We start from the raw sequence: 24317 nt of genomic DNA, 5'->3' as shown, positions 1-24317 counted from the left end.
AGGAGGGGTGTCGGGGGTAAGAGAAGAATGAAGGAACTTTGGATGGTGTAGAGGAAAAAGGGGTGGGAGGGGGTGGGGATGGAAAAACAGTAGAATGAAACAGTATTACCCTATATATATATGTATGATTACATGAATGGTGTGAATCTACATTGTGTACAACCATAGAAATGAAAAGTTGAACCCCATTTGTGTACAATGAATCAAAATGTATTTGTAAAAATAAAAAATATTTTAATAAAATAAAATAAATTAAAATAAAATAAAAATTCATCAATGGGCTTGGGCTGGGGCTCAGTGGCAGAGCACGTGCCTAGCATGTGTGAGGCACTGGGTTCGATTCTCAGCACCACATGTAAATAAATAAATAAAGGTTCATCCACAACTAATAAAAATATTTTAAAAAAATTCACTGTGCTACACATACTTTGTGTTTTATTTTATTTTATTTTTGTGGTACTGGGGATGAGACCCAGGGGCACTTAACCACTGAGCCACATCCACAGACCTTTTTTTATATTTTATTTAGACACAGGGTCTTGCTGAGTTGCTTAGGGCCTCACTAAAGGTTGAGGCTGACTTTGAACTCATGATCCTTCTTCCTCAGCCTACTGAGTTGCTGTGACTACAGATGTGCACCATTTCACTGGGCTAAGGTGTGTATGTTATAGTGAATGTAAATATCTATCCATCTTTTTAAGTAGAAAAATAAAAGAAAAAAGAAACACATTCCCTTCCAGTGAGTACCCTCCAGGGGTAAACACCTTCTCTACTGCTTTGTTTTTGTGCTGACGGTCCCAGGATTACAATGATTTCACTTAGGGCCTTTCAGTGTCAGGATGTTGCAAAAGCAATAAGCTCTCAGTAGAAACTGTACTTTGAATTCTGAATTCCTGCTTGTCTCCTGCTGGGGAGTCTGGTTTCCTTATCCAACGTGGCTCCTCCTCAAGGGCAGCCCTTGGCTCTGGACCATACCCTTCCATGGTGCAGGACAGCAGCATTAGCCCCAGTTCCCACAGCCACCTGATCATGAGGACAAACAACTGATACCCCACAGGATACTGAGTTCCCATTTTTGAACGCACATTTTTGTGTTTCATGTTTGTGCATCCCATCATGTCGACAAGATGCCCACCTATGTGTGTCCGTAAGACGACACCGGTGCAGTGGTGCATGCCTGTAATCCCAGGGGTTTAGGAGGCTGAGGGAGGAGGATCGCAAGTTCAAGGCCAGCCTCAGCAACTTAGTGAGGCCTTAAGCAACTTTAGGGAGACCCTGTCTCAAAATAAGACATAAAAAATTAAGAGCTGGGGATGTGGCTCAGTGCTTAAGCGCCCCTGGGTTCAATCTCCGGTACCAATAAAATAAAATAGGCCTTGTATTAGATGGTTTTGCCTAGTTGTAGGCCAATGTAAGTGTCCTGAGTGTGTTTAAGGTAGGCTGGGTTATACTGTAGTGTTTGGGAGGTTAGGTGCATTACATGCCTTTTCAATTTATGACATTTTCAACTTACGGATAGGTTTACAGGGCCATAACCCCCACATAAATCAGAAGATTCTCTGACTCTCATATCTGAGTTTCTAGGATTCCTTTTTTGTTTAAGAATTGCTGACTCCCAGCTGGGTGATAGGCTTGGGCAATGACCAATCAGAACAGACCCTGGAGGCCTGTGAGATGCCAAGAGTTAACTTTTAACTTCTGGGTTCAGGGGAGGTCCAGAGGGCCCTGCGGGGGTCGGGAGGGGTGCTGCTCGGGCATCTAGGCTGGTGGCTGTTACGAGGCTTGGTGCAGTGGCAGAGAGCCAACGTCCTTACTGCAAGTATTTCAATCTTAGGAACCCAAAGCTTGAGGGGTGCCACAGCCTCTGTCCTGATGTTTCAGTTTCACTGTTACATTGAGGACTCGACAGTGTTCAGCCTGAGGTACAGGACAAAGGAATTTCCATTTTGACTCAATCTATTCAAGGCTTTAGATCTACTTTCCCGTTAACAGGAAATACAAGGGACAGAGGAACAAGGCAAAGGCCCCCACAAGGAAATGGGCCTACCTCAACTACAGGGCCTCCTCCAAGACCACTGGCCTTGGCTCACCCCAAACAATATGCCATGAAAATGTAAATAGGTGGGGGTGGGTCTACTCCAGTGGACTAAAGGGGCACAACGACTGAATGCAGTCTGGGAACTTTGTTAGATCTTGGTTCCAGGAAGGAAAGCTAGCTATGAAAAACATTTTGGTCGGGTGTGGTGGCGCACTCGTAATCCCAGTGACTTGGGAGCTGAGGCAGGAAGATCTCAAGTTCAAAGCCAGTCTCAGAAATTTAGGGAGACCCTGTCTCAAAATAAAAAATAAAAAGGGCTGGGGATGTGGCTCAGTGGATGAGCTTCCCTGAACTGGCTTCAATCTCCAAAAAAGTTGTTTTTTTTTTGGTAGAAAATTGGAAGACTCTCAATGCCATATGGGGTATGTTACAGAACTGTTAGTCTTCTTAGTTGGGACAACAGAACTGTGAGTATATCAGATTAAGAAAATCCTTATTCTTAAGAGCGACCTACTTCAGATTTAGAGGTGAAGAGTCACGATCTCAGTGTTTTGCTTGCAAATGGTTGAAGGGAGAGAGAAGAAAAGAAACGTAGAGAAATGTGAACAGAGGTGTTCATTGTATGATTCTTTCGACTTCTTTAAGATTGGAATTTTTCAAAATAAAAAGTTGGCCAGGCGTGGGGAAGTTTCCATTTCCCTGAGAGTAGTGAACCCGGATGCCCTTTCTAGAAGATTCTCTGATTTTCTAGCTGTGATTTCTGAGTCTGACCTTGTCACCAGACCCATAGTCTACGCGTATGGCTCCATGCCCTCTAGCCTCTTACTTCCAGTTCTGGGCCGTTTTCAGGTTGCTGCTGCTGGGGACTCTGGTCTCCTTATTGAGTGTGACCCCTCCCTAAGAGCAGTCCTAGGCAAGACGCTTAGCATGGAGGGGACACAGATGAGACCTGCGTGCCACCACCTCCCCCTTACTCACCTTATGCCATGCACTGAGCTGTCTCCCCAACCCCATCTCTTTTCTCCTCACACCCAAATTATTCTTCAAGATCTCAGTTCAAGGGACCCCTTGTTGAGGAGGCCTTCCCAGACCCATTTTCTGACCTTGGGGATTGAACCCTGGGGTGCTTTGCCACTGAGCCACATCCACAGTCCCTCCCCTTCTAAATTTTTTTTTTTTTTTTTACTTTTTATTTTGAGACAGGGTCTTGCTAAGTTGCTGAGGCTGGCCTCGAACTTGCAATGCCCGTGCCTCAGACTCCCGAATTGCCGGGATTACTAGCGTGCCCCACCCTGCTTGGCCCTTGCTGAAGGGTCCAGCCCTGCTTTCATCGTAGGAAGGAGGGAGGGAGCGCTCTGAGGAGGAGAGGACCCCGGAAGGCCTGACACTCACATGCAGTTCCTGGCAGCCAGGTCGCGGTGGATGAACCTCTTGGTACTCAGATACTCCATGCCGCTGGCAATGTCTGCCATGAACTTCACCAGCATCTGAGTGGGTAGGAACTGGGGGCCAAGGCAGAGGGAGGGAGAGGTCATCGGAGTCCCCGAGGTCCATCTCCTCCTGTCCTCCTTCCCTTCCTGTGCATGCCGACCTCCGCCTCAGAGGTTTTCCCTGTGGCTTTGAGAACTAAATCCAGCCCCTTCCCATCGCCCACAGGGCCCGACACGGCCTGCTCCTGCCTTTCTGCCTGATCTCCTCCTGTTCTTGCCTCGACACATACTTTAACTGGGGGCCTCCTTTCTGGTCTTCAAACCAGGCTTGTTCCCACTACTGAGCCTTTGCCCACGCTGCACGCTGGCTGGGGACTGCTTCCTGTCCATGGCCCAGCACCCTGCCAGCCCACTCCTCCTTCAAAGTCACCTATTTAGCGAGGTCTTCCCAGTCCACCAGAATTCATTCCTTGGCCTCCTCATCACTCACCCTCTGCGTCTCCTTCCTAGCACTTAAATCATCTTGCTCACGTATTCCTTAGCTTGCTTATTTCTGGGTCCTCCCTCTGGAAGACAGGTTCCACGAGAGCAGGACACTGGGTACCTGGTAGGTGTTCAGTGAATACGTGGGGCTCCTTACCACTGGCTGGTCCCCGAGCCGAGAATAGAGGAGAAAACTGTGCAGATCTCCATGTTTCATGAAAGGCAAGATGACCACAGGTGCTGGGAAGCCCTCCCGCTCGGAACCCTGGAAGCAGACGCCTGAGCCCCCCCAGGCAGCCCCTGTCACTCCAGCTGGGTGGGAGGGGAAGTCCAAACCTCCTCCCGCCCAGACAGCCTCTTCTGCCTCCCCCTCAAATCCAGTCTCCACCGCGTTTGGAGGGTGGGGGGTGGGCAGCAAGGACCGGAGCTTCAGAGAAGCCATTTCTAACAGAGTTCCCAGGGATGTTTCCGGAGTCCTCCTGGGGACCTCAACTATTTCTGGGAATGGTCAGAGGTCACATTCCAAGCTGAGGGAGAAGAGGAGGGGGAACGTGTTGATCCTGAAGGATCAGGGAGCCGGGAGCCTGGGGGTTTGACCTTCCGGGTCCCCGAGGGAGGGTCTTCCTTCTGGCTGGCCTCCTGGGGATGGGTCCCTCCCTCACTCACCAATGAGCCTCATGACGTTGGGGTGGTCGAATTCCTTCATGCAGACGGCTTCACTCAGGAAATCCTCCAGCTCTGACCTCGTGCAGATGGCAACTTGGGGGAGAAGATAAGGTGAATGGGGGGGCTCCTTCCCTCCTCCTCCTCCTACCACTGTGGCCATCGTCATCTCGTCGCCATCAGATGTTCTAACTCATTGACTCCTCTAGCCCCATTTCAAAGATGAGGAGACCAAGGCCCTAAAAGTTTAAGAAACCTGCCTAAAGGCTCACACAACTTGGAAACCAACAGGCTGCGTTCAAACCCACCAGCTCTGGGACCCCGTGTGATAATTATCATCTCATTTTACAGCTTAGGACACTGTGGCTCATCAAGGCAAAGTGACCGGCCCAAGGTTGCAGGACAGGGATTTGAACCCAGGTCAGGAACACAACCTGGTACCTGAGAGGTACTCAGTAATGAGCGAATGAGTGAGCCAAGATTCCATGGCTCAAGTTTTAAACCATCCAATTCAGAAAGGATCATTTCTCTCTTATCTCCAGTCCCAGACTGAACTGTTTGTCCTGCCCTGTGTAGAAAGGACTTGGCCTTGGACTTCCTGTGCTGTGCGATTCTGGACTAGCTCCCACCCTCTCTGGTGATATAAACAATGTAGTCGTCCTCCACATTTAACACCACATACTACAACCCATCCCCGGCATCAAGTGCTTTACCTCGTAACAACCCTAGGAGGCAGGGACATTGTTATCGTCCCCTGCCCCAGACGAGAGAAGGAATGCTCAGAGAGGTCTTGCCTAAGATCACACAGCTGGTAAATGAAGCACCCAGGTGTGCCTGTTTTGGACCTGTCTCTGCTCTGCTGTGTATCACAAAGGGCTGACCTGCAAGCTGCATTTCTCAGACTCCCTTCCCTACTGGTTTTCCTGCGGGAGTTTGCCAACAGGGGGCACTGATGGGAGACTGGAGGATGGAGGGGAGAAGGGGAGCAGCCAGGAGAGTTGGCCCTCTTTCTGCTTCTTGAATTGTCCTGGTGGTAGCTGCCTGTGTTTCCAGCTCCCACGCGGCTGCCCCAGCTCTGTGTTCCCATCTTCTGCCGGGTGCTCCTGGCCTTGGACTCTGGCAACACCACTTCTGCCCTCAGCCCTTCAGGCCTGGGGTGGAAGGGACTGATGTCGGGTTGCCTGGCTGCCTCGGTTGTTCCTTCAGTCCTTCCTCCGCTGTGGAAGTAGTGTCCCCCCTCTTGGATTCCTTCCACTGAAGTACCTGGTGCGAGGTCCATTTCCCAGCTAGGAACACTAACTTTTCTGCTCCCCCGAGGCCTAGGGAAGGGGCCTGGCATGAGGGACAGGTGTCCTCAGGTGTGCACGCGCGAGCTCAGACTCACTCTTCATTGTCTTCACGGCCACCTTGAGGATGGAGTCGTCCTGGTTGAGCTGGCCCTCCATCACAGCTCCGAACTCTCCTGTGGAGGGTGGGAGGGAGGCATGGACCCGGGGCTGCCGTGGGACTGCATTTCCTGTGGTCGGGTGAGGGCGGGGAACCAGAGGACCTCAGGGCTCGGGAGGACCTGTGCAGGCCGGGAGGACTCACCTTCTCCCAGGGTTTTCCCCAGAGCCACCTTGTGCCGGTCCACCATCACGTCCCGCAGTTTCTCCTTCAGCTCTTCACTGATGCCCAGGCTGTTCACTGCAGGGAGGGTGGACAGCCATGGAGCAGGGCTGACCTTCAGGTGGCCCTCACCAGCTAGGATAGACCCTTTGTGGAGACACCAAACTACTTCTTTTTTTTTTTTTTTAATTATATTTTTAGTTGTCAATGAACCTTTATTTTACTTACATGCGGTGCTGAGAATCAAACCCAGCGCGTCATGCGTGCTAGGCAAGCGCTCCGCCACGGAGTCACAACCCAGCCCCACTGAATGACTTCTGCACTGGTTCAGATTTAGCGACAGCCCTGAACACCCCACCTTGCTCCTCCTAGAATGCCCCGAATCTTTCCCTACAGCGGCAACTACAGGGTTAAACGTGGCCACACTTTTGCTCCCGTGGGTACCTGAAGGGTCAGCACTCTGCTGTACCAGTTATGAAAAACATTTCTTTTAAAGAGGGGTTAGGAAATTCCCGACACAAAGCAATGGCAAATGTTCAGGAGACAAAAATGGTGATTACCCTGACTCCATCCCTCCACGTCACACGTCCATCTCCAACTGTCCCCTGCACCCCGTGAGGACAATCGCCACGGGACCATCACAAAATAAATGAGCAAATAAATCCTCACGTAAAAGACATTGTTCGGTAGCACATCAGACACCATGTTCAACCAAAATTTATGAGATGTGAAAATATTTGGTAAATTAACATTAAATATTATTTTAAAAATATTTCTTCTTATTGAAGATAATCTGCACATAAATTGTAAGCGAGCAGCTCAACAGATTTACACAAATCCACTGTGAACATGACTGAAAAACCAGCACTCAGGTCAAGAACAGGACATGACCTCCTGGGGCATCCACTTTTTTCTTTTCTTTTTTTTTTTTGGATACTGGGGATTGATGCCAGGGTCACTTAACCACTGAGCCACATCCCCAGCCCCTTTTTATATTTTATTTAGAGACAGAGTCTCACTGAGTTGCTTAGGGCTTCACTGAGTTGCTGTGTTGGCTTTCAACTTGCAATCCTCCTGCCTCAGGCTTCCGAGTTACAGGGATTACAGGTAGGCGCCTGTAAGTGTGCCTGGCTAGCAGCTCCTATCTTGAGCCCTCTTCCAATGGGTTAGTTTTCTCCGTTTTAAATGTTATAGAAATGGAATCATATAGTGTATTCTTTTCTGTGTCTGGTTTCTTTCACTCAATTGTGTGTCTCTGAGATAGTTTTAACACAGTTGTAATTTGTCCATTTTCATTGCCATAAAGTAACAGTTCTTAAATCTATTGACCTCTTCACATTGTAAAAATTATTGAGGACTGCAAAGAGCCTTTGTTCAGATGGGTTATAAGGAGGCAGCTGATAGATAGATAGATAAGATATAGCTATAGGTATAAATATTTACTGTATTTAAAATTAAAATTGATAGTTGTTTGTCTGTCTCTCTCTCTTTTTTTTTTTTTTGTAATGGGGATTGAACCCAGGGGTGCTTAGCCACTGAGCCACATCCCCAACCCTTTTTATATTATATTTTGAGACAGGATCTCACTAAGTTGCTGAGGCTGGCCTTGAACTTGTGATCCTCCAGCCTCAGCATCCCAAGCCACTGTGATTACCGGCATGTGCCCCCAAGCCCAGCTAAAACTGATAGGTTTTTTTTGAAAAAAATATTTTTTAAAGATGTTGATAGACCTTTATTTTATTGATTTATTTATATGTGATGCTGAGAATCGAACCCAGTGCTTCCCACATGCTAGGCAAGTGCTCTACCACTGAGCCACAACCCGGGCCCCAAAACTGAAATAGAGTTTTGAAACAGAAGAACGAACACACAAGTGCATAGCCATCAGCCGTTGAGGTTGGGAGCCTCAGGAAAGTGCCCTGGAGTGCTCGGGAGAGGGGTGTGCCAGAGGGCAAACCCATCTTGGTATTATGATGAAAACAGTTTCGACCCCATGGACCCCCTGCGAAGGTCGTAGGGACCCCAGGGGACCAGAATCACACTTTGGAAATTGCCTCTGTGTATTAGTCCATGAAATTACTGCAACCTTCCCGCTTCTCCTCTTAGATAAATGTCTTTCCCAGCCCTTTCCACGCGTCCCCCTGGGGCCTTGCGGCCGTCTGGCTGGGTGTGAGATCAAGACCTCCCTCTGCCCCTTTTCTTTCTGGATTTCGGTTTTCTCCACTGGACAGATGAGGCCATTCTCCTGGGTGGCCTTTGAGGTCCCTCGTTCGCTAGGACTCTCCATGACTCTATGGTCCTCCAACAGTTCTGTAGGCTATGATTCTATGATTTTCACAGCTAGGACATCGATTTTCAGGCCCGGACTGAGTCTATCTCCCTAACATTCTGTGATTCTAAGAGGCTGTAGAGCATGGCGGTTATGACTGCAGCCTTCAGAGTGACACCATCTGGGTTCAAATCCCAGCTCTCCAACTTACAAGCTGTGTGGCCCTGAGTCACTTATTCTACCACTCTGTGCCACAGTTGCCCCATCGGTAAGCACCCATGTCCTTGGGTTGTTGTTAGGATCAAATCGGGCGATTATTGTGGCATCCTTGGACTGGCACCTGTCACATGGGAAGTGCTAGGCAAGAGGCTGTCATGTCACTGTCACCATCACGCATCCTCAGGGTGCTGACCATCATCATCTCCAGCCCCCCACCATCATCAGCTGGTCAGTTTCACGGTCAGTGTCTTCATCATCACCCCCATGCTCCCGTTGTTCCCAGATCCTGTGGCTCTGGGGTCTGGTGTTTCAAAGACCTCCCGCGTCTAAGATTCCATCAGCCCGGAGCACCGTGTGGTCCCACAGTTCCGCTGGGGTCTGTTCTAACACTCCCCTACCGAAGGCCTTTGGAGACTCCTGCCTCAATCCCCTACAGAAGCCCTGAGGACCCAATTATCTACATTCATTTGAGCTCCAGACCAGTGTGGGGAAGCCCAGGCTCGACTTACAGGTGGCCTCAGTGGTCCGGCGACTGTAGGACTTGCGTGCGCGGTACCTGACTACCAGTTCACCTCTTTCCACCGTTGGCTCGAACACCTCTCTGGAGGAGTGGGGAGAAACGGGTGAGCCAGGTGGAGCTCCCTCCTTTCACCAGCGGTTAAAGCAAACACCACCCCAGACCCGAGCCCCTCTGTCCCTGTCCTCCAGAATCTGCTCAGCACCTCTTGGACTGCTCCCTTCTGCCCTCCATCCATCCCCGGGGGCCTCCTTGCCCTCGTTCTGATTCTTGGTCATCTCCCCTCCTGCACCAGCCTCCTCACGGGTCTCCCTGCCTCCAGCCTCTCCATCCCGGTCCCTTGCTGCTTCCTCATGGAGCTCCAACTCACCCATAGCGGGTCTCTTTCTTCCGCTGGTGGACAAGGAACAGGGCCAAGATGAGGACACAGGCAGCGGCCACAATTGCTCCCAGGAGTACGTACCACCAGCGCCAGGAGAAGGCAGGAGCTGGGGGTTCACTCACTGTCAGGGGGCATGGGGGACAGGTCATGGCTGAGGTCCTGGATCCAGCTCCCTGGGACCCAGGGAGGTGATGTGGGAGGAAGGCAGGAGGCATGGACAAAGCTGTGGATGTCTTTGATAGGGTGTGCGATGGGGGCACCTGTGTACCCAGTAACAGGGGTATGCAATGGACGCGAAGTGTCTGTTAAGGCGGAAGGGGCAAGAAACTCGTGGGGTGGGTGAATTTAGAGCAGGATGAGTATTTGAGGAAATGTGTAATTAGTGCAAAGAGTGGAGGGGAAGACAGATGCGTCCAGAATGGGCGACCGGATGGGACCCACGTGGAGGGACGATCGGACTCAGAAGCAGCCTAGAGGCGTGTGTGTGTGATGGTGGTGCAAGGGGCTGGGCCTGGGCGTGGAGAACAGGTGAGCAGGGAGAATCCCTGTGGCACCAGACGGTGTGTGAGGTGTGCGCAGCCAGCGTGAGGAGCGCCGGCTGTGGGCAAAGAACCAGGCAGCGTCTCTAACGAGTGTTCAGTGAGGACAGAAAGTGAGAATGAGAGTGAGATGAGTGTGGAAGGGGTGTGGCAAGCGTGCACAGGGGCACGGCTGTTAGTTTACATCTGTGCACAGTTTTTTAGTTGTTCATGGACCTTTATTTTATTTTTTTTCTTAGGTGGCGCTGAGGATCGAACTCAGTGCCTCACACGTGTGAGGCAAGCGCTCCACCACTGAGCCCCAGCCCAGCCCTAGCTGCTAGTTTTTGATCCAAGAAAGGAGCCTTGATTTTTGAGGATGTAACTTCAGCATGAGTGGAGTAGGCGGCGGCCGTGCAGGTGAGGAGTATGGGACAGCTGTGCGAAAGGGTGGGAGTGGAAGAGTGTGGAAGAACCAGAGAAGGTTGTGCACTGAGTGTACAAGGATTTCAGAGTGTGCGTGTGTGTGGAAGTAGGTTCCGACGGGTGAGGGCCAGGGGTGATTTCTAAGGGGCGTGGGATGAGCTGTGGGCGTGGGGTAGTTGTAGGCTGCACATTTTCCAGTGTTCACAATGTGGAATGCGTGGGGAGCATGTGCCAGGTTTGCAGAGCTCGTGAATGAGAGGAGAGGGTGTGCCTTGGGCTTGGGAGGCATGTGTGAGGAGTGAGGGGACATGATGGGATATAGTGGAGGAGGAGGAGGGCATGTGGAAAGACTATGTGAAGAAATATGGAAAGGCGTGAGAATATTCAAGGGTAGTGAGCTGATTTACAGGTATAGGACTGTATTAGTGCCGGGGTACAATGGGTGTAGGAGGGATGTTTGAGAATGGTTGGAGATATATTTAAGAGGGATGGATGTGCGGAGGATACCCCATTCATCCATCTGTTGGTTCATCCTTCCATCCTTCCATCTTTCCATCCATCCATCCATCCATCCATCCATCCATCCATCCATCCATCCACCCACCCATTCATCCATCCATCCATCCATCCATCCACCCCCCCATCCATCCATCCACCCATACATCATCCATTCATCCATCCATCCATCCATCCATCCATCCATCCACCCATTCATTCACCTATTCACCCATCCATCCATCCACCCATTCATCCATCCATCCACCTATTCATCATCCATCCATCCACCCATTCATTCACCCATCCACCCATCCATCCATTCATCCATCCATCCATTCATCCATCCACCCACTCATCCATCCACCCATCCATCCACCCATCCATCCACCCATCTGTCCATCCACCCATCCACCCGTCTACCACTCACTGAGTACCTACAAAGTGCTGGGCCATTCTAAACACCTCCACAAGGACCACACAAACCAAAGGAGCAGAGGGTTCAAGTAATGAGTTTGAGAAACATGAAGAAGATGTGTCAAGAGTACATGAGTGATGACTGAGCCTTCACTGGGTGTTGAGGGGAGGGAGGGAAGAGGGGGTACAAAAGCCCTTACCCAGCTGGTGGATTGGCTGTCCTTGCCCTGTGAGGAGAAAGGACAGAGGGGAGACATGCTCAGAGAGGGCTCGCGTGAGGGAGTGAGGGAGGCTTCCAGTGGGATCGGCTGGGGTAACACAAACAGTATAGGGAGCGAGTCAGGGCCATCAAGAAGAGGCGAGGTACTTGCGGGTAGGTTGCAGGGGGCTGAGCATGGCTTTGTAGTTACCTGGGCGCCAGGGCTCCAGGGGCACAGGGAGGCTCCAGGGCCCATCCCCAGCAGCAGTGTAGGCTGCCACAGACACCGTCAGGTTAGGCACAGCCCCGTCCCCCCGCAGTTCCAGGGTCACTTCTTGCTTTAGCCCTACATCCATTAGCACCTAGGAGGTCAGAAGTGGCATCAGAGCAGAACCCCAGGCCCTCAGCTCTTGAGCCTTCACACTCGGCCTCAACTCCATCTCTCTCTCCAAGCGCTCTCTCCCCTCCCCAGCCCTGGCCAGCAGAGCATCAGCTGCAGGCTGCATCAGCTTACTCCCTGCCCCACCCTTGCCACGTGGTACTGCCCTGTCAATGTTGGAGAACTGCATTTTCACGTTCATCTCTCCAGCTCCTTCCAATCCCATCCTATCTGTCCCCCTGACCCGGGGTATTGTGAGCTCAGGTAGTACCTTGGTGCAAATAAGGAAAACGCACCCCTTCCTCAAGAGGCCTCAGGGTCACTGGCTGTAAAATTATTAGAACACCGAAACACTTTTGCAATGGCTCATGAACAGGTGTTCTCTAAGCTCTGCCTTGGACCCCCTTTGTCTCCCCGGAATGTTCTGCTGTAGGCGTGATGTGAATGTGTAGTAAACTCCAACCTGCACGACCGTCTACCTTGCCGTCTTCTTCTCCCCATCTCCCTCCTCCCACAAGCATTCCACCCTAACCCAGCCAGCAGCACCCACCTCTGGGGTGTCCTGGCCTCGATACGCCAGCCGGTACCCTAACAGGGTGCCCTGCAGGGGCGCCCTTGGCTCCTGCCAACACACGAGGGCCTGGCTCCCATTCCGCATGGCGCTAACGTTCTCAGGGGGACCCAGGGGCACTGGAGGACAGGGAAGAGGGGAAGCTGGCACCCCCACCTCTTTCTGACCCCCTCCCCTGTCCCCAGGAAGTGGAGGCAGGGTGCAAAGGGCACACGCGCGGGGAACTCAAGCAAGCCTCCCATGAGCGGAAGCGCAGGGCAGAGATCTGGGAGAGGTGCCAGTGGGCAGGGCTGAGGGGTCAGGAACCGGACAGGAGGGAGACCGTGGCCCTGTGGGGCAAAGGGGTGAGAGGAGATGCTGCGAGAGAGCTGGTGCAGGCAAGGTCAGCGGGCGGGGGCCATGTCCCTCCCCAGCCCCTCTTACCTCCCTCTGGTGTCTCCACGGGGAGCCAGTGGGTCCAGGGCGAGGGGCCCTGGCTGCTGGTGCAAGACACCCGGATGTGATAAGGGCTGTGAGGATGGAGACTGCCCAGCCGAAGCTGGTAAGGGGGCACGGGTCCCTGCAAGACGAGGGGCTCCTCCGGGGGGTCTGGCTCTCCCAGCCAAACACCCACCCTGTCGTCTGACTGCACAGCCTAAGGAGGAGGAGGGGCGTCCATGCAATCACGCACAGCCTCACACACCCAACAGCTGTAGCGTCTCAGCACAACCACACATCGCTGCAAGGGTGTGAGAGTGTGTGTGGCTGTGTGTGGGTGTGCACGCACATGTGCGTGTGTTGCAGCTCCACCTGGGACAATACGGATGCCTAGATTAGCAAAGCAAACAAACCACAGAGGTACATGATATGGCTTAGCTACCTTTGCTAAGACTCTTTTAAGACTTTTTCCCTTTCCAAGTCTCAGTTTCCTTATCTGGAAAATGGGCAGATTTGAGGTACATCCTAGGCTTCTTGAGTTGCTTCCTTGACTTTTTTTTTTTTTGTACCAGGGATTGAACCCAGGGACACCTAACCACTGAGCCACATCTCCAGCCTTTTTAAAAATATTTTATTTAGAGACAGGGTCTCACTGAGTTGCTTAGGGCCTTGCTAAATTGCTGAGGCTGGCCTTGAACTTGTGATCCTCCTGCCTCAGCCTCCAGAGTTGCTGGGATTACAGGCATGCATCACTGCACCTGGTGAATTCCCTGATTTTTTTAAAAAAAAGTTTTCCTAAACTAGCTGGGGGCGGTGGTACATGCCTGTAATCCCAGCAGCTTGAGAGGCTCAGGCAGGAGGATCATGAGTTCAAGGCCAGCCTGAGCAATTTAGGGAGATCCTGTCCCAAAATAAAAAATTAAGTGGGCCAGGGATGTGGCTCAGTGGTAAAGCAACCCAGGCTTCAATCCCCAGTAATACCGGGGGAGAAAAAGAGTAAAAACAGCGGTTCCCACTTTGCAGGTTGACTGAACGGACACACACAGGCATTTAGGTGACGACCATGGACATGATGCTTGCCACGGTCACTTGATGTGTGTGGGAGGCTGCCTGGCACCAAGCGTCTGAAGCTGCATACCTGCACAGCTGTGCAGGTTCTTCGTCCAGGCCCCGGAGCGGACTGCTTAAGGATGTGGGCCCTGAAGCCCGATTCCTTGGGTCTAAATCCTACCTTGGATATTATTTGCTGTTTCACAAAGGGTGAGTGCCCCACCTTCTCTGACTCTTAGTTTCCGTCTCTAGAAAATGGGCCTCCAAGCCTCTATTTGACAGGGTGTAGAGTCCAACGACACTACACTCGCTCGGCGATTGGGTCTGAACATGGTCACAGCCACGGCATTTCCGTTTTCCCTTTTGTGGTGCTGGGAGCGGCACCTCAGGCCTCGTTCATGCCAGGCAAGAGCTCCACGTTGCTTGAGCACCACGTACGTTGCAGGTTCTCCATCCAGCCCCTTCCTGCATGAGCCCATTGACTTCTCTTTTCTCACTCCCATTTAATTGATGAGGACGCTGAGACCCAGAGAAGTTTGGTAGCCTGCCCAAGGTCACACAGTCCTTCCAGGGGAAGATGGCACCGCCTGGGGACCCGGGGAAGAAGCAGGCAGATGGGGAGTAGCAGGAGGGAGTGAGGCTGTCCCCATGCCTGCTCTCTGACCCACAGTGACAGACGGGAAGAGGAACCTCTTCCAGGACAAAGGGGAGATGGGTTCGGACAGCAGCCCATGCCCACTCCCACTTCTCTTTTTCCTGGGACGGCCATGGCCCTCCCTCTGGAGCCATTTAGCCCCAGCCTGAGCACAGCAGGAAGTGAGACCTGGAGAGGGAAGAGGACACACTTCTGCTTTCCTGGGGACACTTTTTTTTTTTGGAACTGGGGATGGAACTCAGGGACACTTGACCACTGAGCTGCATTCCCAGCCTCTTTTGTATTTTATTTAGAGACAGGGTCTCACTGAGTTGCTTAGGGCCTCACTAAGTTGCTGAGGCTGGTTTTGAACTCGAGATCCTCCTGCCTCAGCCTCTTGAGCTGCTGGGATGACAGGCGTGCGCCATGGCACCAGGGAGGGGACACAGCTGATGGCTGGTCTGGCATTTCAGGTCTCCCATGTTGGGTTGCCCTGTGAGAGTGAATCTTGGCTTTATCCTTCTAGCCAGGGGCATGGGGGACAGGTCACTTCTGCTCTTAGGACCTCAGTTCCTTAACTTGAAAAGGGCAAGATGAACAGCTTCTAACTTCTAGGGTTAAAATGACAAGGAGACAAGGGGGTTGTGCCCAGAGAAGAATAAGAAAGAAAGTTCCGGGGCTGGGGCTGGGGCTCAGTGGTGGAGCTTGCCTAGCATGTGTGAGGCACTGGGTTCCATCTCAGCACCACATACAAATAAAGAAATTAAAGAAAGGCATTGTGTCCCTCTACAACTAAAATATATATTTAAAAAAAGAAAACAGAAGAAGAAAGAAAGATGGTTCCTAGGGGTTAGGGTTGAGCTCTGTGTCAGAACTCTTGACTAGCATGGCCAAGGCCCTGGGTTTCATCCCCAATGGGAAAGGAAGAAGGAAGGAAGGAAGGAAGGAAGGAAGGGAGTTCCCAAATAATCAGGTACTGCCTACAAACCATCTCAAAGCAGGTCAGGAGCATCATTTAGGATTCGAGAGACAAGGGTTTGAATCCTGCCTCAGCCACTTCCTGGCTGTGACCTTGGGTGAGCTGCTTAACGACTCCCTGAGCCTCAATTTCTTCATCTGGAAAATGGGTGCATCCACAGTCCTTCCTTCACAAACACAGAAGGGGGTGTGCATGCAGCCCCAGCACAAGGCCCCAGCACAGCCGATTCTCAGCAAACGCGTGTCATTAGCGACAGTGGTCTCCCGTGGCAGGCACGGCCCCACCCTCATCTCCAGCTTCTGCACCTTGGAGAATGCCAGAGCAGCAGTGGGCCTGTGTTCCCATAGCTGGTGGCTTGTTTGTGCCTGCATCGGCGTTTTCCTTACTCTAGAGTAGGAGCAACGTCAGGGCAGGAACAGGGTCTAGCTCATCTCAGTCATCACATATTGTTCTAGCAAATGTTCCTGCTCTGTGATGGGCAATAAGGAGGAGCCAGTGTGACTGACAACTCCGACCCTCCCAGAACCCACAGGCCATGATCCTCCCCAGACAGCGATGACAGAGTGGTCAGCACTGAGATGCAGAAGCTCAGAGTTGTGGGTATCCAGGAAGGATGGGCACAGCTCCAGGCCCTCTGTCTCAGGGTTCCCTGCCCAGCTAGAGTTAATATCACTAATACTAAAAATGACAAAAACTGCTCATAGTTCATGATACAGCTCCTTCCTTCCTATACTATGTTGAGTTGTTTACTTGCCTTCTCCTTATTGAATTCTTACAACGAGCCTATCAGGTAAGTGCTACCATTATGCCTGTTTTATAGATGAGAGAATGGAGACTCAGAGAGGTTAAGTGACTTGCCCAAGCTTGCACAGCCAGGAGTAGAGTCAGAATTTGCACAGGGAGTAGAGTCAGAATTTGAACCCAGGACTCTATTTCCTTTCAATACACCAGTGGCCTGGAAGGGTGGGAGAGGAAAATGGTTGTGGCTATGGGAGGAGGCCTGAGATTGAGGTGACTGAGGTCAGGGAATCTCACCTGTAGGGTACAGTGGGTGAGAGGGTAGATGCCGCTCAGGCCTGGGGTCCAAGCCACCTCCAGCTCTGTGGGCTGGCGGGAAATCAGACGGAGGTCACGGGGCCGCTGTGGAAGCACTGTAGACAGACAAGGGAAGGGACTGACCCTGGGAGCCTTTACCCTAAGCTGCCACCCTGCCCTCTGCCTCCTGGCCCCAACCCCTCCCTCAGACACCCAGCTCCCAGGTCTCTTTTCTGTCACCTGTGATGGTGGCTGTGCGGGATGTGGTGACCCCCTTGGCATTATGGGCTTCGCAGGAGAAAGTAGACGTCTTGTTCAAGCCTAGGGAATCATATGGGAGAGGAGCCCAGTGTCAGATCCCAGAACAGAGACTCAGGCTATGCTGAGCCACCCTACCTCACCCAGCCCAGCCACTGCCAGCCCAGCCCGCTGGGCACTTGCAAGAAGAGGGAGTGTGGGAAGGGCATAGCTGTGCGTTAGGAACACAGACTCCATCCCCAAACACAGGGACAGATCGTTGGCTTCAGGCTCCCCCCACCCAGGGACTCACATGCCTCACACACTCACTCTGTTATACTCTGATGACACAGAGGTACACACAGAAGCACACCTCCTCATCCATACTTCCACAGACATATTCAGACACACAGAAGCAGCCAGGCACGGTGGTGCACGCCTGTAATGCCAGTGACTCAGGAGCCTGAGGCAGAAGGATCACGAGTTCGAGGCCAACTTCAGCAACTTAGGGAAACCCTCAGCAACTTAGAAAGACCCTGTGTCCAAATGAAAAATAAAAAGGCTAGGGGTGTAGTTCAGTGGTAAAGCACCCCTGAATTCGATCCCAGTACTGCAACAACCACCAGACACACAGAAACACACACAAGCAGACATACACACAGACACAAAGCATGCACACTCAAATACATGCACAAACCCAGACATACTGACTTTGACATACGTGGAGGTATATATACCAAATAGACCCGTGCTTAGGATGTGGGTGTGTGTACAAGGACAAGTGTGTGCTTGTTTATAAGTGTGCCTCGGGTCAACCTCTCTCCTTGCTTATTCCACTGGCCTCCTGGTGCGTCTGGAACACACACCTAGGAAGCATGCTCTTGCCCTGGGGACAGTACTTGCTTGAAACAGTCTCCTCACATGTCCACGTGGCCCACTCCCTCCTTCCTTCATTTGATTCTCAAATGACACCCTGTTACCCTGCTCCATGGCTTTGCATGTTGCCCAGATGTCCTATTCACCGTGGGTCTCCCTGTGGGAATGTCAGCTCCAGGAGGGCAGTTTGTGCCTTTTTTTTTGGGGGGGGGATTGAACCCATAGGCACTTTACCACTGAGCCTTTTTATTTTGAGACAGGGTCTTACTAAGTTGCCGAGGCTGGCTTTGAACTTGAGATCCTCCTGCCTCAGTCTCTGGAGCCACTGGAATTACAGGCATGCACCATGGTGCCCAGCTGGTTGTGTTGTTTCATTCCCTGCTGTCACTGTGGCCCAGCACACAGTAGGTGCTCCATAAATGTTTGCTGAGTGAATGCATTTGTGCATACCTGTGAACTCATGAGCATTTCTGAGAATGTACATAGACACGTAATGCATAATTCTGTGGGTTAGCAAGTTAGTGTTTGCGGCTTGAATAACTGTTGTTCAGTGTCTGGGACTGGATTGTGCATCTGTGTCTCCATACTTGTAGGCACCTTTGTGTGCACACGCACACACACACACCCGTCACGAGTACCCATAAACATGCACACACATACACACAAAGGTGCATTAAAGTACAGAGACAAACACTAGGGACACACACACACACAGGAGATTCCCAACACGCTGCTATACAACACACACAGATGCGCATCGTCTGCGGGACAGGATGTGCAAGGACCAAGTTTTCAGCCTGCCCTTCTGTGAGCCGCCTGTGAGTGTGTGCGTCATCTGTGGGTCGGACGTGGGCCTGCGGATCTGTGCATAGCGTGCACTGGTGAGCTCGGTGGAGCCGCGTGTGTGCGCCCCTGTTCCCACCACCGGCTTCGCTCTGGAGGGCGGCCTCCGTCTGCAGACACAAAGTTTCCTTTTCTCCGTCAGCAGAGGGAGTGGAATGGGGGAAAGTCACAGCGGCCGGAAGGGGGTGGGCAGAGAAGCGCCTCCGCCGCGGCTGCCCAGTTGCCGTCCCCAGCCAAGGTCAGGTGCCCGAGCCCGCCGCAGCCCCCGCCGCCAACGAGAGGAACAGGACGACCCGGAGGCCCGAGGGGGCGGGAGCTGGGTGGGCTCCAGCCACCTGGCACGTGGGGGCCCGCCAGGGTCAGGGCGCGGGAGCTGGCGCTGGGACGAGCAGCCCCGGGGCGGAGGGGGGTTCTGGAGCCCGGTCCAGTTCCGACCGCAGCATTCCTGCCCCCGCGTGAGTCACCAGGGCCCCCCCACGCCGGCACTTCCGCCTGGCCTGGGGGCCTGGCCGGGACCCCCCTTCCCAGGCCCCAGGGGCTGCACCTTGAGGGAGGGGGACTGGAGGGACCAAGGGGTCAGGGACCCCTCCCCTCCAGCAGGCTGTGGCCTACTCCAGATGTGCTTTCCAGATGTACTGCCTCCCACGTGCTCCCCCCTCCAAGCCTTTTCTGAGGGAATGAGAGGGATGATAGGAGAAAGAGGACACACCCTGAGCAGATAGAGGGACAGACGCACACAAACGGACAAAATTCCTGCACAAGGCACCTCCTCCCCCACCACACAATGAATCACACTTAAACCCACAGAGGCCGTCATTAGCACTAAGGCACACACTGGCCAGGCTACTCAGTTTGCCAGGGCTGATGCTCGTCCTAGACACTCAGTGACACCGATGCACAGTGGCTTCCTCGTAAACACTCAGGGCTGACGCTGACGCACATACACAAATGAGTCAACGACAGGACAAACGTAAACACAGAAGCACACGTGCACACATTCATCACAAACATCTAACAATGCAATGCACATGGGGGCCGGTGCTTGCAAACACAACCCTCTCTGCTCCTTGAGACCCACAGGCCAGCCAGCGAGCAGGCGAGGCTGGAGACGCAGAGCCTCAGCAGGCATGGGGTGGTTAATGCCACCCTGCCTGCTCTCTGTTACACACACACACACAGCTAAGCCTTCATCTCTGCCAAACCAGCCAGATGCATTCAGGTTGCTTCACATTCGTGGAGATGAAGGGTGATACTAGAAAAGTCGAGCCAACACCAAGGCCTGTCGTGGACACCCAAGAAGGGAGACGCTGCCATGGACATATGGTTGGCACCAAGGTGCAAACGCACACTGGCTGGAGGGCACCCTGAGTTCAGCCCCCAAGAGGCCGCTGGGCCAATAGGCGCGGGGAGTCCAGACGGAAGCAGGAGGGTGTTGTCATGTGCTGCTGAGAACCTCTCATCTCTCACACTCTCAGACGTGGGACTTAGTGGTGACAGACTCGCGCCAACACATAGAGACATCCATGGACACGCACCTATGACAGCCAATAAGAAGCACACCAACTCATCCACCGACACATGCTGACTCACAGGGGGACAGAAGCCCACACCTGGACATGCTAGTACCCACAGGTGCACACCTGTGAGTGGACGCTGTCACGTCCATACACAGCGGTGTGCAAAGTAGCCACAAAACACACTTACACCCTCCCCCGACTCCACTCACACAGTGTCAACAGCTGTGAACACACAAACAAGAGAGGGACATACACAGACACACCACTCTGTGTGTGTCTGTCCCTGTGTCGCTGCACACTGATACACACACAGACCCTCTTGTACCTCTCCCCCTCCCTCCTCTCTCCCTCTCCTGTGTCCTGCCAGGCTGACTCAGGCCCCTACCCAGCCACTTGAGCCATGGGCCTGAGTCACCCCTCTGGGGGGCCAGCATGGTCACCACTGCTTCCTTGCACACTCAGGGCTCCAGGAATGCTGAGAATGTGAGCACCTCCTCCACCCCAGGAGACCACTCCTCACCCCAGCAGAGGGAAGCAGCAGTTTGGGGCCAGGGAAGTACCTCCCCTGACTGAGCTGCCCCCATCCGTGTCCCTGTCTCTCCTCCCTCCATAAGGGGGGACATCCATATGCAAGGTCCACCAGTTCTGCCCCTGATCGCCATGTGACCCCAAGCAAGGTGTCCCTTCTATGTGATGCAGAAGGAGAGGGTCACGCAGAAGGAGGGCTCTCCATCACTTGTCCTGACTCTTTCTTGGGTCACCTCTGTGACCTAGCCCTTCTATGTCTCCCATTCGGTCTCTTTGTAATTATCTTTCTCTGTCTCCACTTTCCCCCTTCTTTCTTCTTCAGGCAGATGTCCTGCCCTTGACCAAGGTCAACAGGGCTCTCTGGAGGTGGACAGGTTGTGGGGGGATGTGCAAGAGAAGAGGGGATGGTTGGTTCCGGTGCCCTTTTTGGGTCAAGGGCTGACAAAGGGGCACCAGGCCCACACACTTGGACCACAGAACAGCTCGGAGGAAATCCAGGACAAAGAATGCTATTCAGAGAGAGGCAGGGTGAATGGAGGGAGAGAGAGGCAGAGAGACAGAAAGACGGACGTGTACACAGACGAACAGTGAGAAAGGCACAGAGAAGCAGGGAGATGGAGAATGGACAGAAAGAGGCAGAGGAAGGCACTCAGACAGAAACAGGGGACAGACCCAGAGCAGAGAGACAGACAGGGGACAGGGCAGGCAGTACACAGAGGTGGTGTGTAAAGGGCTATCTTGCCCCATCTCCCCCTTGCCAGGCCTTCTCTGCTGACCTGGCCCATATCCCCAGACTCACCTGGAACATGCAGGCTGTGCTGGGGGCTGTGGGCCATGTCCGGGTTCAGGGGGACAGCATCCTGGAGCCAGAGTAGGTTCACAGGTTCTGGGGGTCCCTGGGCCCAGCAGCTCAAGTTGAAGGGGGTGTCAGCTGTCACAATCCTGTCTTCAGGCTCCTCCAGGAAGTAAGGCAGGCCTGTGGGGAGAGTGTGGGGTACCTCTGAACCTCCCAGGTATGCGAGCCACCACTAAGATGGTGACTGAGGCTCTGGACACCAGATTCACCTTGCAAGGTCTCTTACCAACCGTAGGTTTGAATTTGCAGGGCACCTGAGCCTCCTTTAGATGACTGACCCTTCAGACCTAGTCCCAGGATACATAAGCCCAACATCTGATTCCCCCAGGCCTGACCCCAACATACCTGAGCCCCTCATGTTTCCTTCCTTCCTTCCTCCCTCCCTCCCTCCTTCCCTCCCTCCCTCCCTTCCTTCCTTCCTTCCTTCTTTCCTTCCTTTCTTCCTCCCTCCCTCCTGTGTCTATGTGTGTGGGGTGCACTGGGGATTGAACCCAGGGGTGCTGTACCTCTGAGCTATGTCCCCAGCTATTTTTTATTTTTTGAGACAGGATCTTGCTAGGCTGCTAAGGCTGGCCTCAAAATCACAATCCTCCTGCCTCAGTTTCCGGAATAGCTGGGATTACAGGCATGCACCAACATGCCTGGTTTATGTCTCTTTTCCAGAATGTGTGACTCCTTATCTCATCTTACCGAGGGGGAACTGAAGTCCCTGGAGATGGGGGAAGATAGTTAAGTCACCTGCCTCTGAGTCCTTACTGGAACCCCAGCATGTCCTACCCCAAGCATGTCTGTTCTCCAGGGCATCTAACAACCCCTAAGATATCTTCTCCCCAAGATCATATAATCCCTCAAACCTGCTCCCCCATAATTTGTGAGCTCACAGCTTCCTGACCTCTGAAGATCTCTGACATTCCTAGGCTGTATGTCCCCAGGGGTCACCTTGAACCCCCCAGCACCCTCTGACCCCTCAGAACATCTGACCCCAGGACTCACCTTCCAGCCCTATGTAGCCAGGCTGGGACACGAAGGTCTGTCCTCCCAAGACCACTGCACACTGGTACTGTCCTGCATCCATAAGCTGCAGGGACGAGATTCTGGCAGAAGAGGAGGGATGGAGAGGTGGGGGGGTGGTCAGAGCTGAACATTGGGAGAGGTCAACAGAACTGGGAGTGGGGGCCTGGACTGAAAACTCACAGGAAGGATGAAGTAGATACTATTTTTAATTCATTTTACAGAAGAAGAAAGTGAAACCCAGAGGTCAAGTCACCAGCTCAAGCCACACAGCCAGCAAGTGGTCAAGCTGGGATTCCGACCGGGAGGGGCCCTTGCCCTTGTTTTTTCATCCTCTGCTTGATGAAGGGAGGTGTTGCCAGAGGTAGGAAGGGTGTGGGAGTGGGGGGGACTGCACACCTGAGTTGGCTGACCACTTTCCAATCATCATCCCAGTCTTCACCCAGGGGCACCTGGGTTTGTGTGCTGTCTGCCAGTTCTAGGATCTGTCCGTTCTGAAGCCAGGTCACCTCCGGGGGCTCCCCCTGAACCTGGAGCTCACATCGAAGGGTCCCCACCATTCCTCGGGCACCGGTGATGTTCCCTGGACTCCCCACAAAGGGGCCATCAGCCTCAGCCTGTGCTCCTATGGGGAAATGGGAGCTTAGGAGCTTAGGAACCCCTAATTCCCTCCAGCTCCTCAGTTCCACCCTGTCTCTGCCTGCCCACTGGCTGCCAGGACCCCGCCAGGCCCTTAGGCCCACATAGTTGTAGAGTGACCTCAGAAGGGGGTGGAGGGCCTAGGCTTGGGGGAGGATGGGAATTTTCCCAGGGGACTGAGGTCCAGCATCCATCCCTCCGTTGGGAAGGAGGCTGGGGATCTGGCAGCCTCCCACGCCCTGGATTGCCTGGCAAGGCCAGTGCCTGCCCTTGAGGGTCTCTAGAGACTTAACAGATCGGGCTGGTGCATACAGGGGAAGAAAAGGGGCTGGGAAGAGAGAAGAGGGAGATGGAAAGACAGAGACACCAGGGAGCCAGAGAAAGTCAGGCATGGGGAGAAAGAGAGGAAGAGAGATAAAGGAAGAGATGGAGAAAGAAATGAAGAAATATCCCTCAAGAGGGGCAAAAAGGGTGGGGGGGGAGAGAGAGAGAGAGAGAGAGAGAGAGACATGAACAGGGAGAAGCTGGGCATTGTGGCACGTGGCTCACACCTATAATCCCAGCGACTTGGGAGGCTGAGGCAGGAGGATCACAAGTTCAAGGCCAGCCTCGGCAACTTAGTGAGCCCCTAAGGAATTTATCGAGACCCTCTCTCAAAAGGAAAAATAAAAAGGGATGGGGATGTAGCTCAGTGATAACGTTCCCCTGGGTTATGAGAAATAAATGAAAGAAAGAGAGATAAAGATAAAGAGAGAGGGAGAGAGAAATGGAGCCCCACAGGGATGACAACTGGAGGCAGAAGGGACGAGCAGACTGCGGTGGGCAGGGACAGGTGCAGGGAGGTTGACTGTGATAAGGGAAACTTCAGGATTCCAGAGCCCTGGTCCTGCCACCGCCTTGGGGCTGCTTGGTGAAGACTGCTGCCTGCCTTCTCCGCCCTGCTCTGCCCCTCTCCCCTGGGCTCCCGCCCCTCCCTCACCTTCTCCTGTCTGTCTGCCTCCATTTCTCCCGTCTCTGGCCCTCCCAGTTTCCGTTCCTTGTCCTTCTGTTCCTCTCTCAGTCCCCTCTCTTCTTCTGCGGT

General features: G+C 53.0%; 1 protein-coding gene across 2 annotated transcripts in view; it reads right to left on the bottom strand.

The window, feature by feature from the left end:
• AXL (AXL receptor tyrosine kinase) overlaps positions 1-24317 on the bottom strand; it is a 31573-nt gene that overhangs the window by 6625 nt on the left and 631 nt on the right. Inside the window, exons 2-17 of one of the 2 annotated variants that reach the window (XM_079118379.1) lie at positions 22997-23222; positions 22580-22680; positions 21530-21706; positions 16970-17050; positions 16730-16845; positions 13038-13248; positions 12594-12733; positions 11876-12026; positions 11666-11692; positions 9598-9730; positions 9220-9311; positions 6205-6300; positions 5999-6076; positions 4618-4710; positions 4109-4230; positions 3431-3540 (exon numbers count right to left, since the gene is read on the bottom strand). In XM_079118379.1, coding sequence (XP_078974505.1) covers positions 3431-3540; positions 4109-4230; positions 4618-4710; positions 5999-6076; positions 6205-6300; positions 9220-9311; positions 9598-9730; positions 11666-11692; positions 11876-12026; positions 12594-12733; positions 13038-13248; positions 16730-16845; positions 16970-17050; positions 21530-21706; positions 22580-22680; positions 22997-23222 — 1954 coding nt within the window. The remainder of the gene's footprint in view (positions 1-3430; positions 3541-4108; positions 4231-4617; positions 4711-5998; positions 6077-6204; positions 6301-9219; positions 9312-9597; positions 9731-11665; positions 11693-11875; positions 12027-12593; positions 12734-13037; positions 13249-16729; positions 16846-16969; positions 17051-21529; positions 21707-22579; positions 22681-22996; positions 23223-24317) is intronic. The other variant, XM_079118380.1, reaches the window with a different exon arrangement.

This window comes from Sciurus vulgaris (genome assembly GCF_902686455.1).
Source record: "Sciurus vulgaris genome assembly, chromosome: 17".
NCBI classification, from domain to species: Eukaryota; Metazoa; Chordata; class Mammalia; order Rodentia; family Sciuridae; genus Sciurus; species Sciurus vulgaris.
Note: the sequence above shows the minus strand (reverse complement) of the source record. Positions and strands in the feature narration are given on the sequence as shown.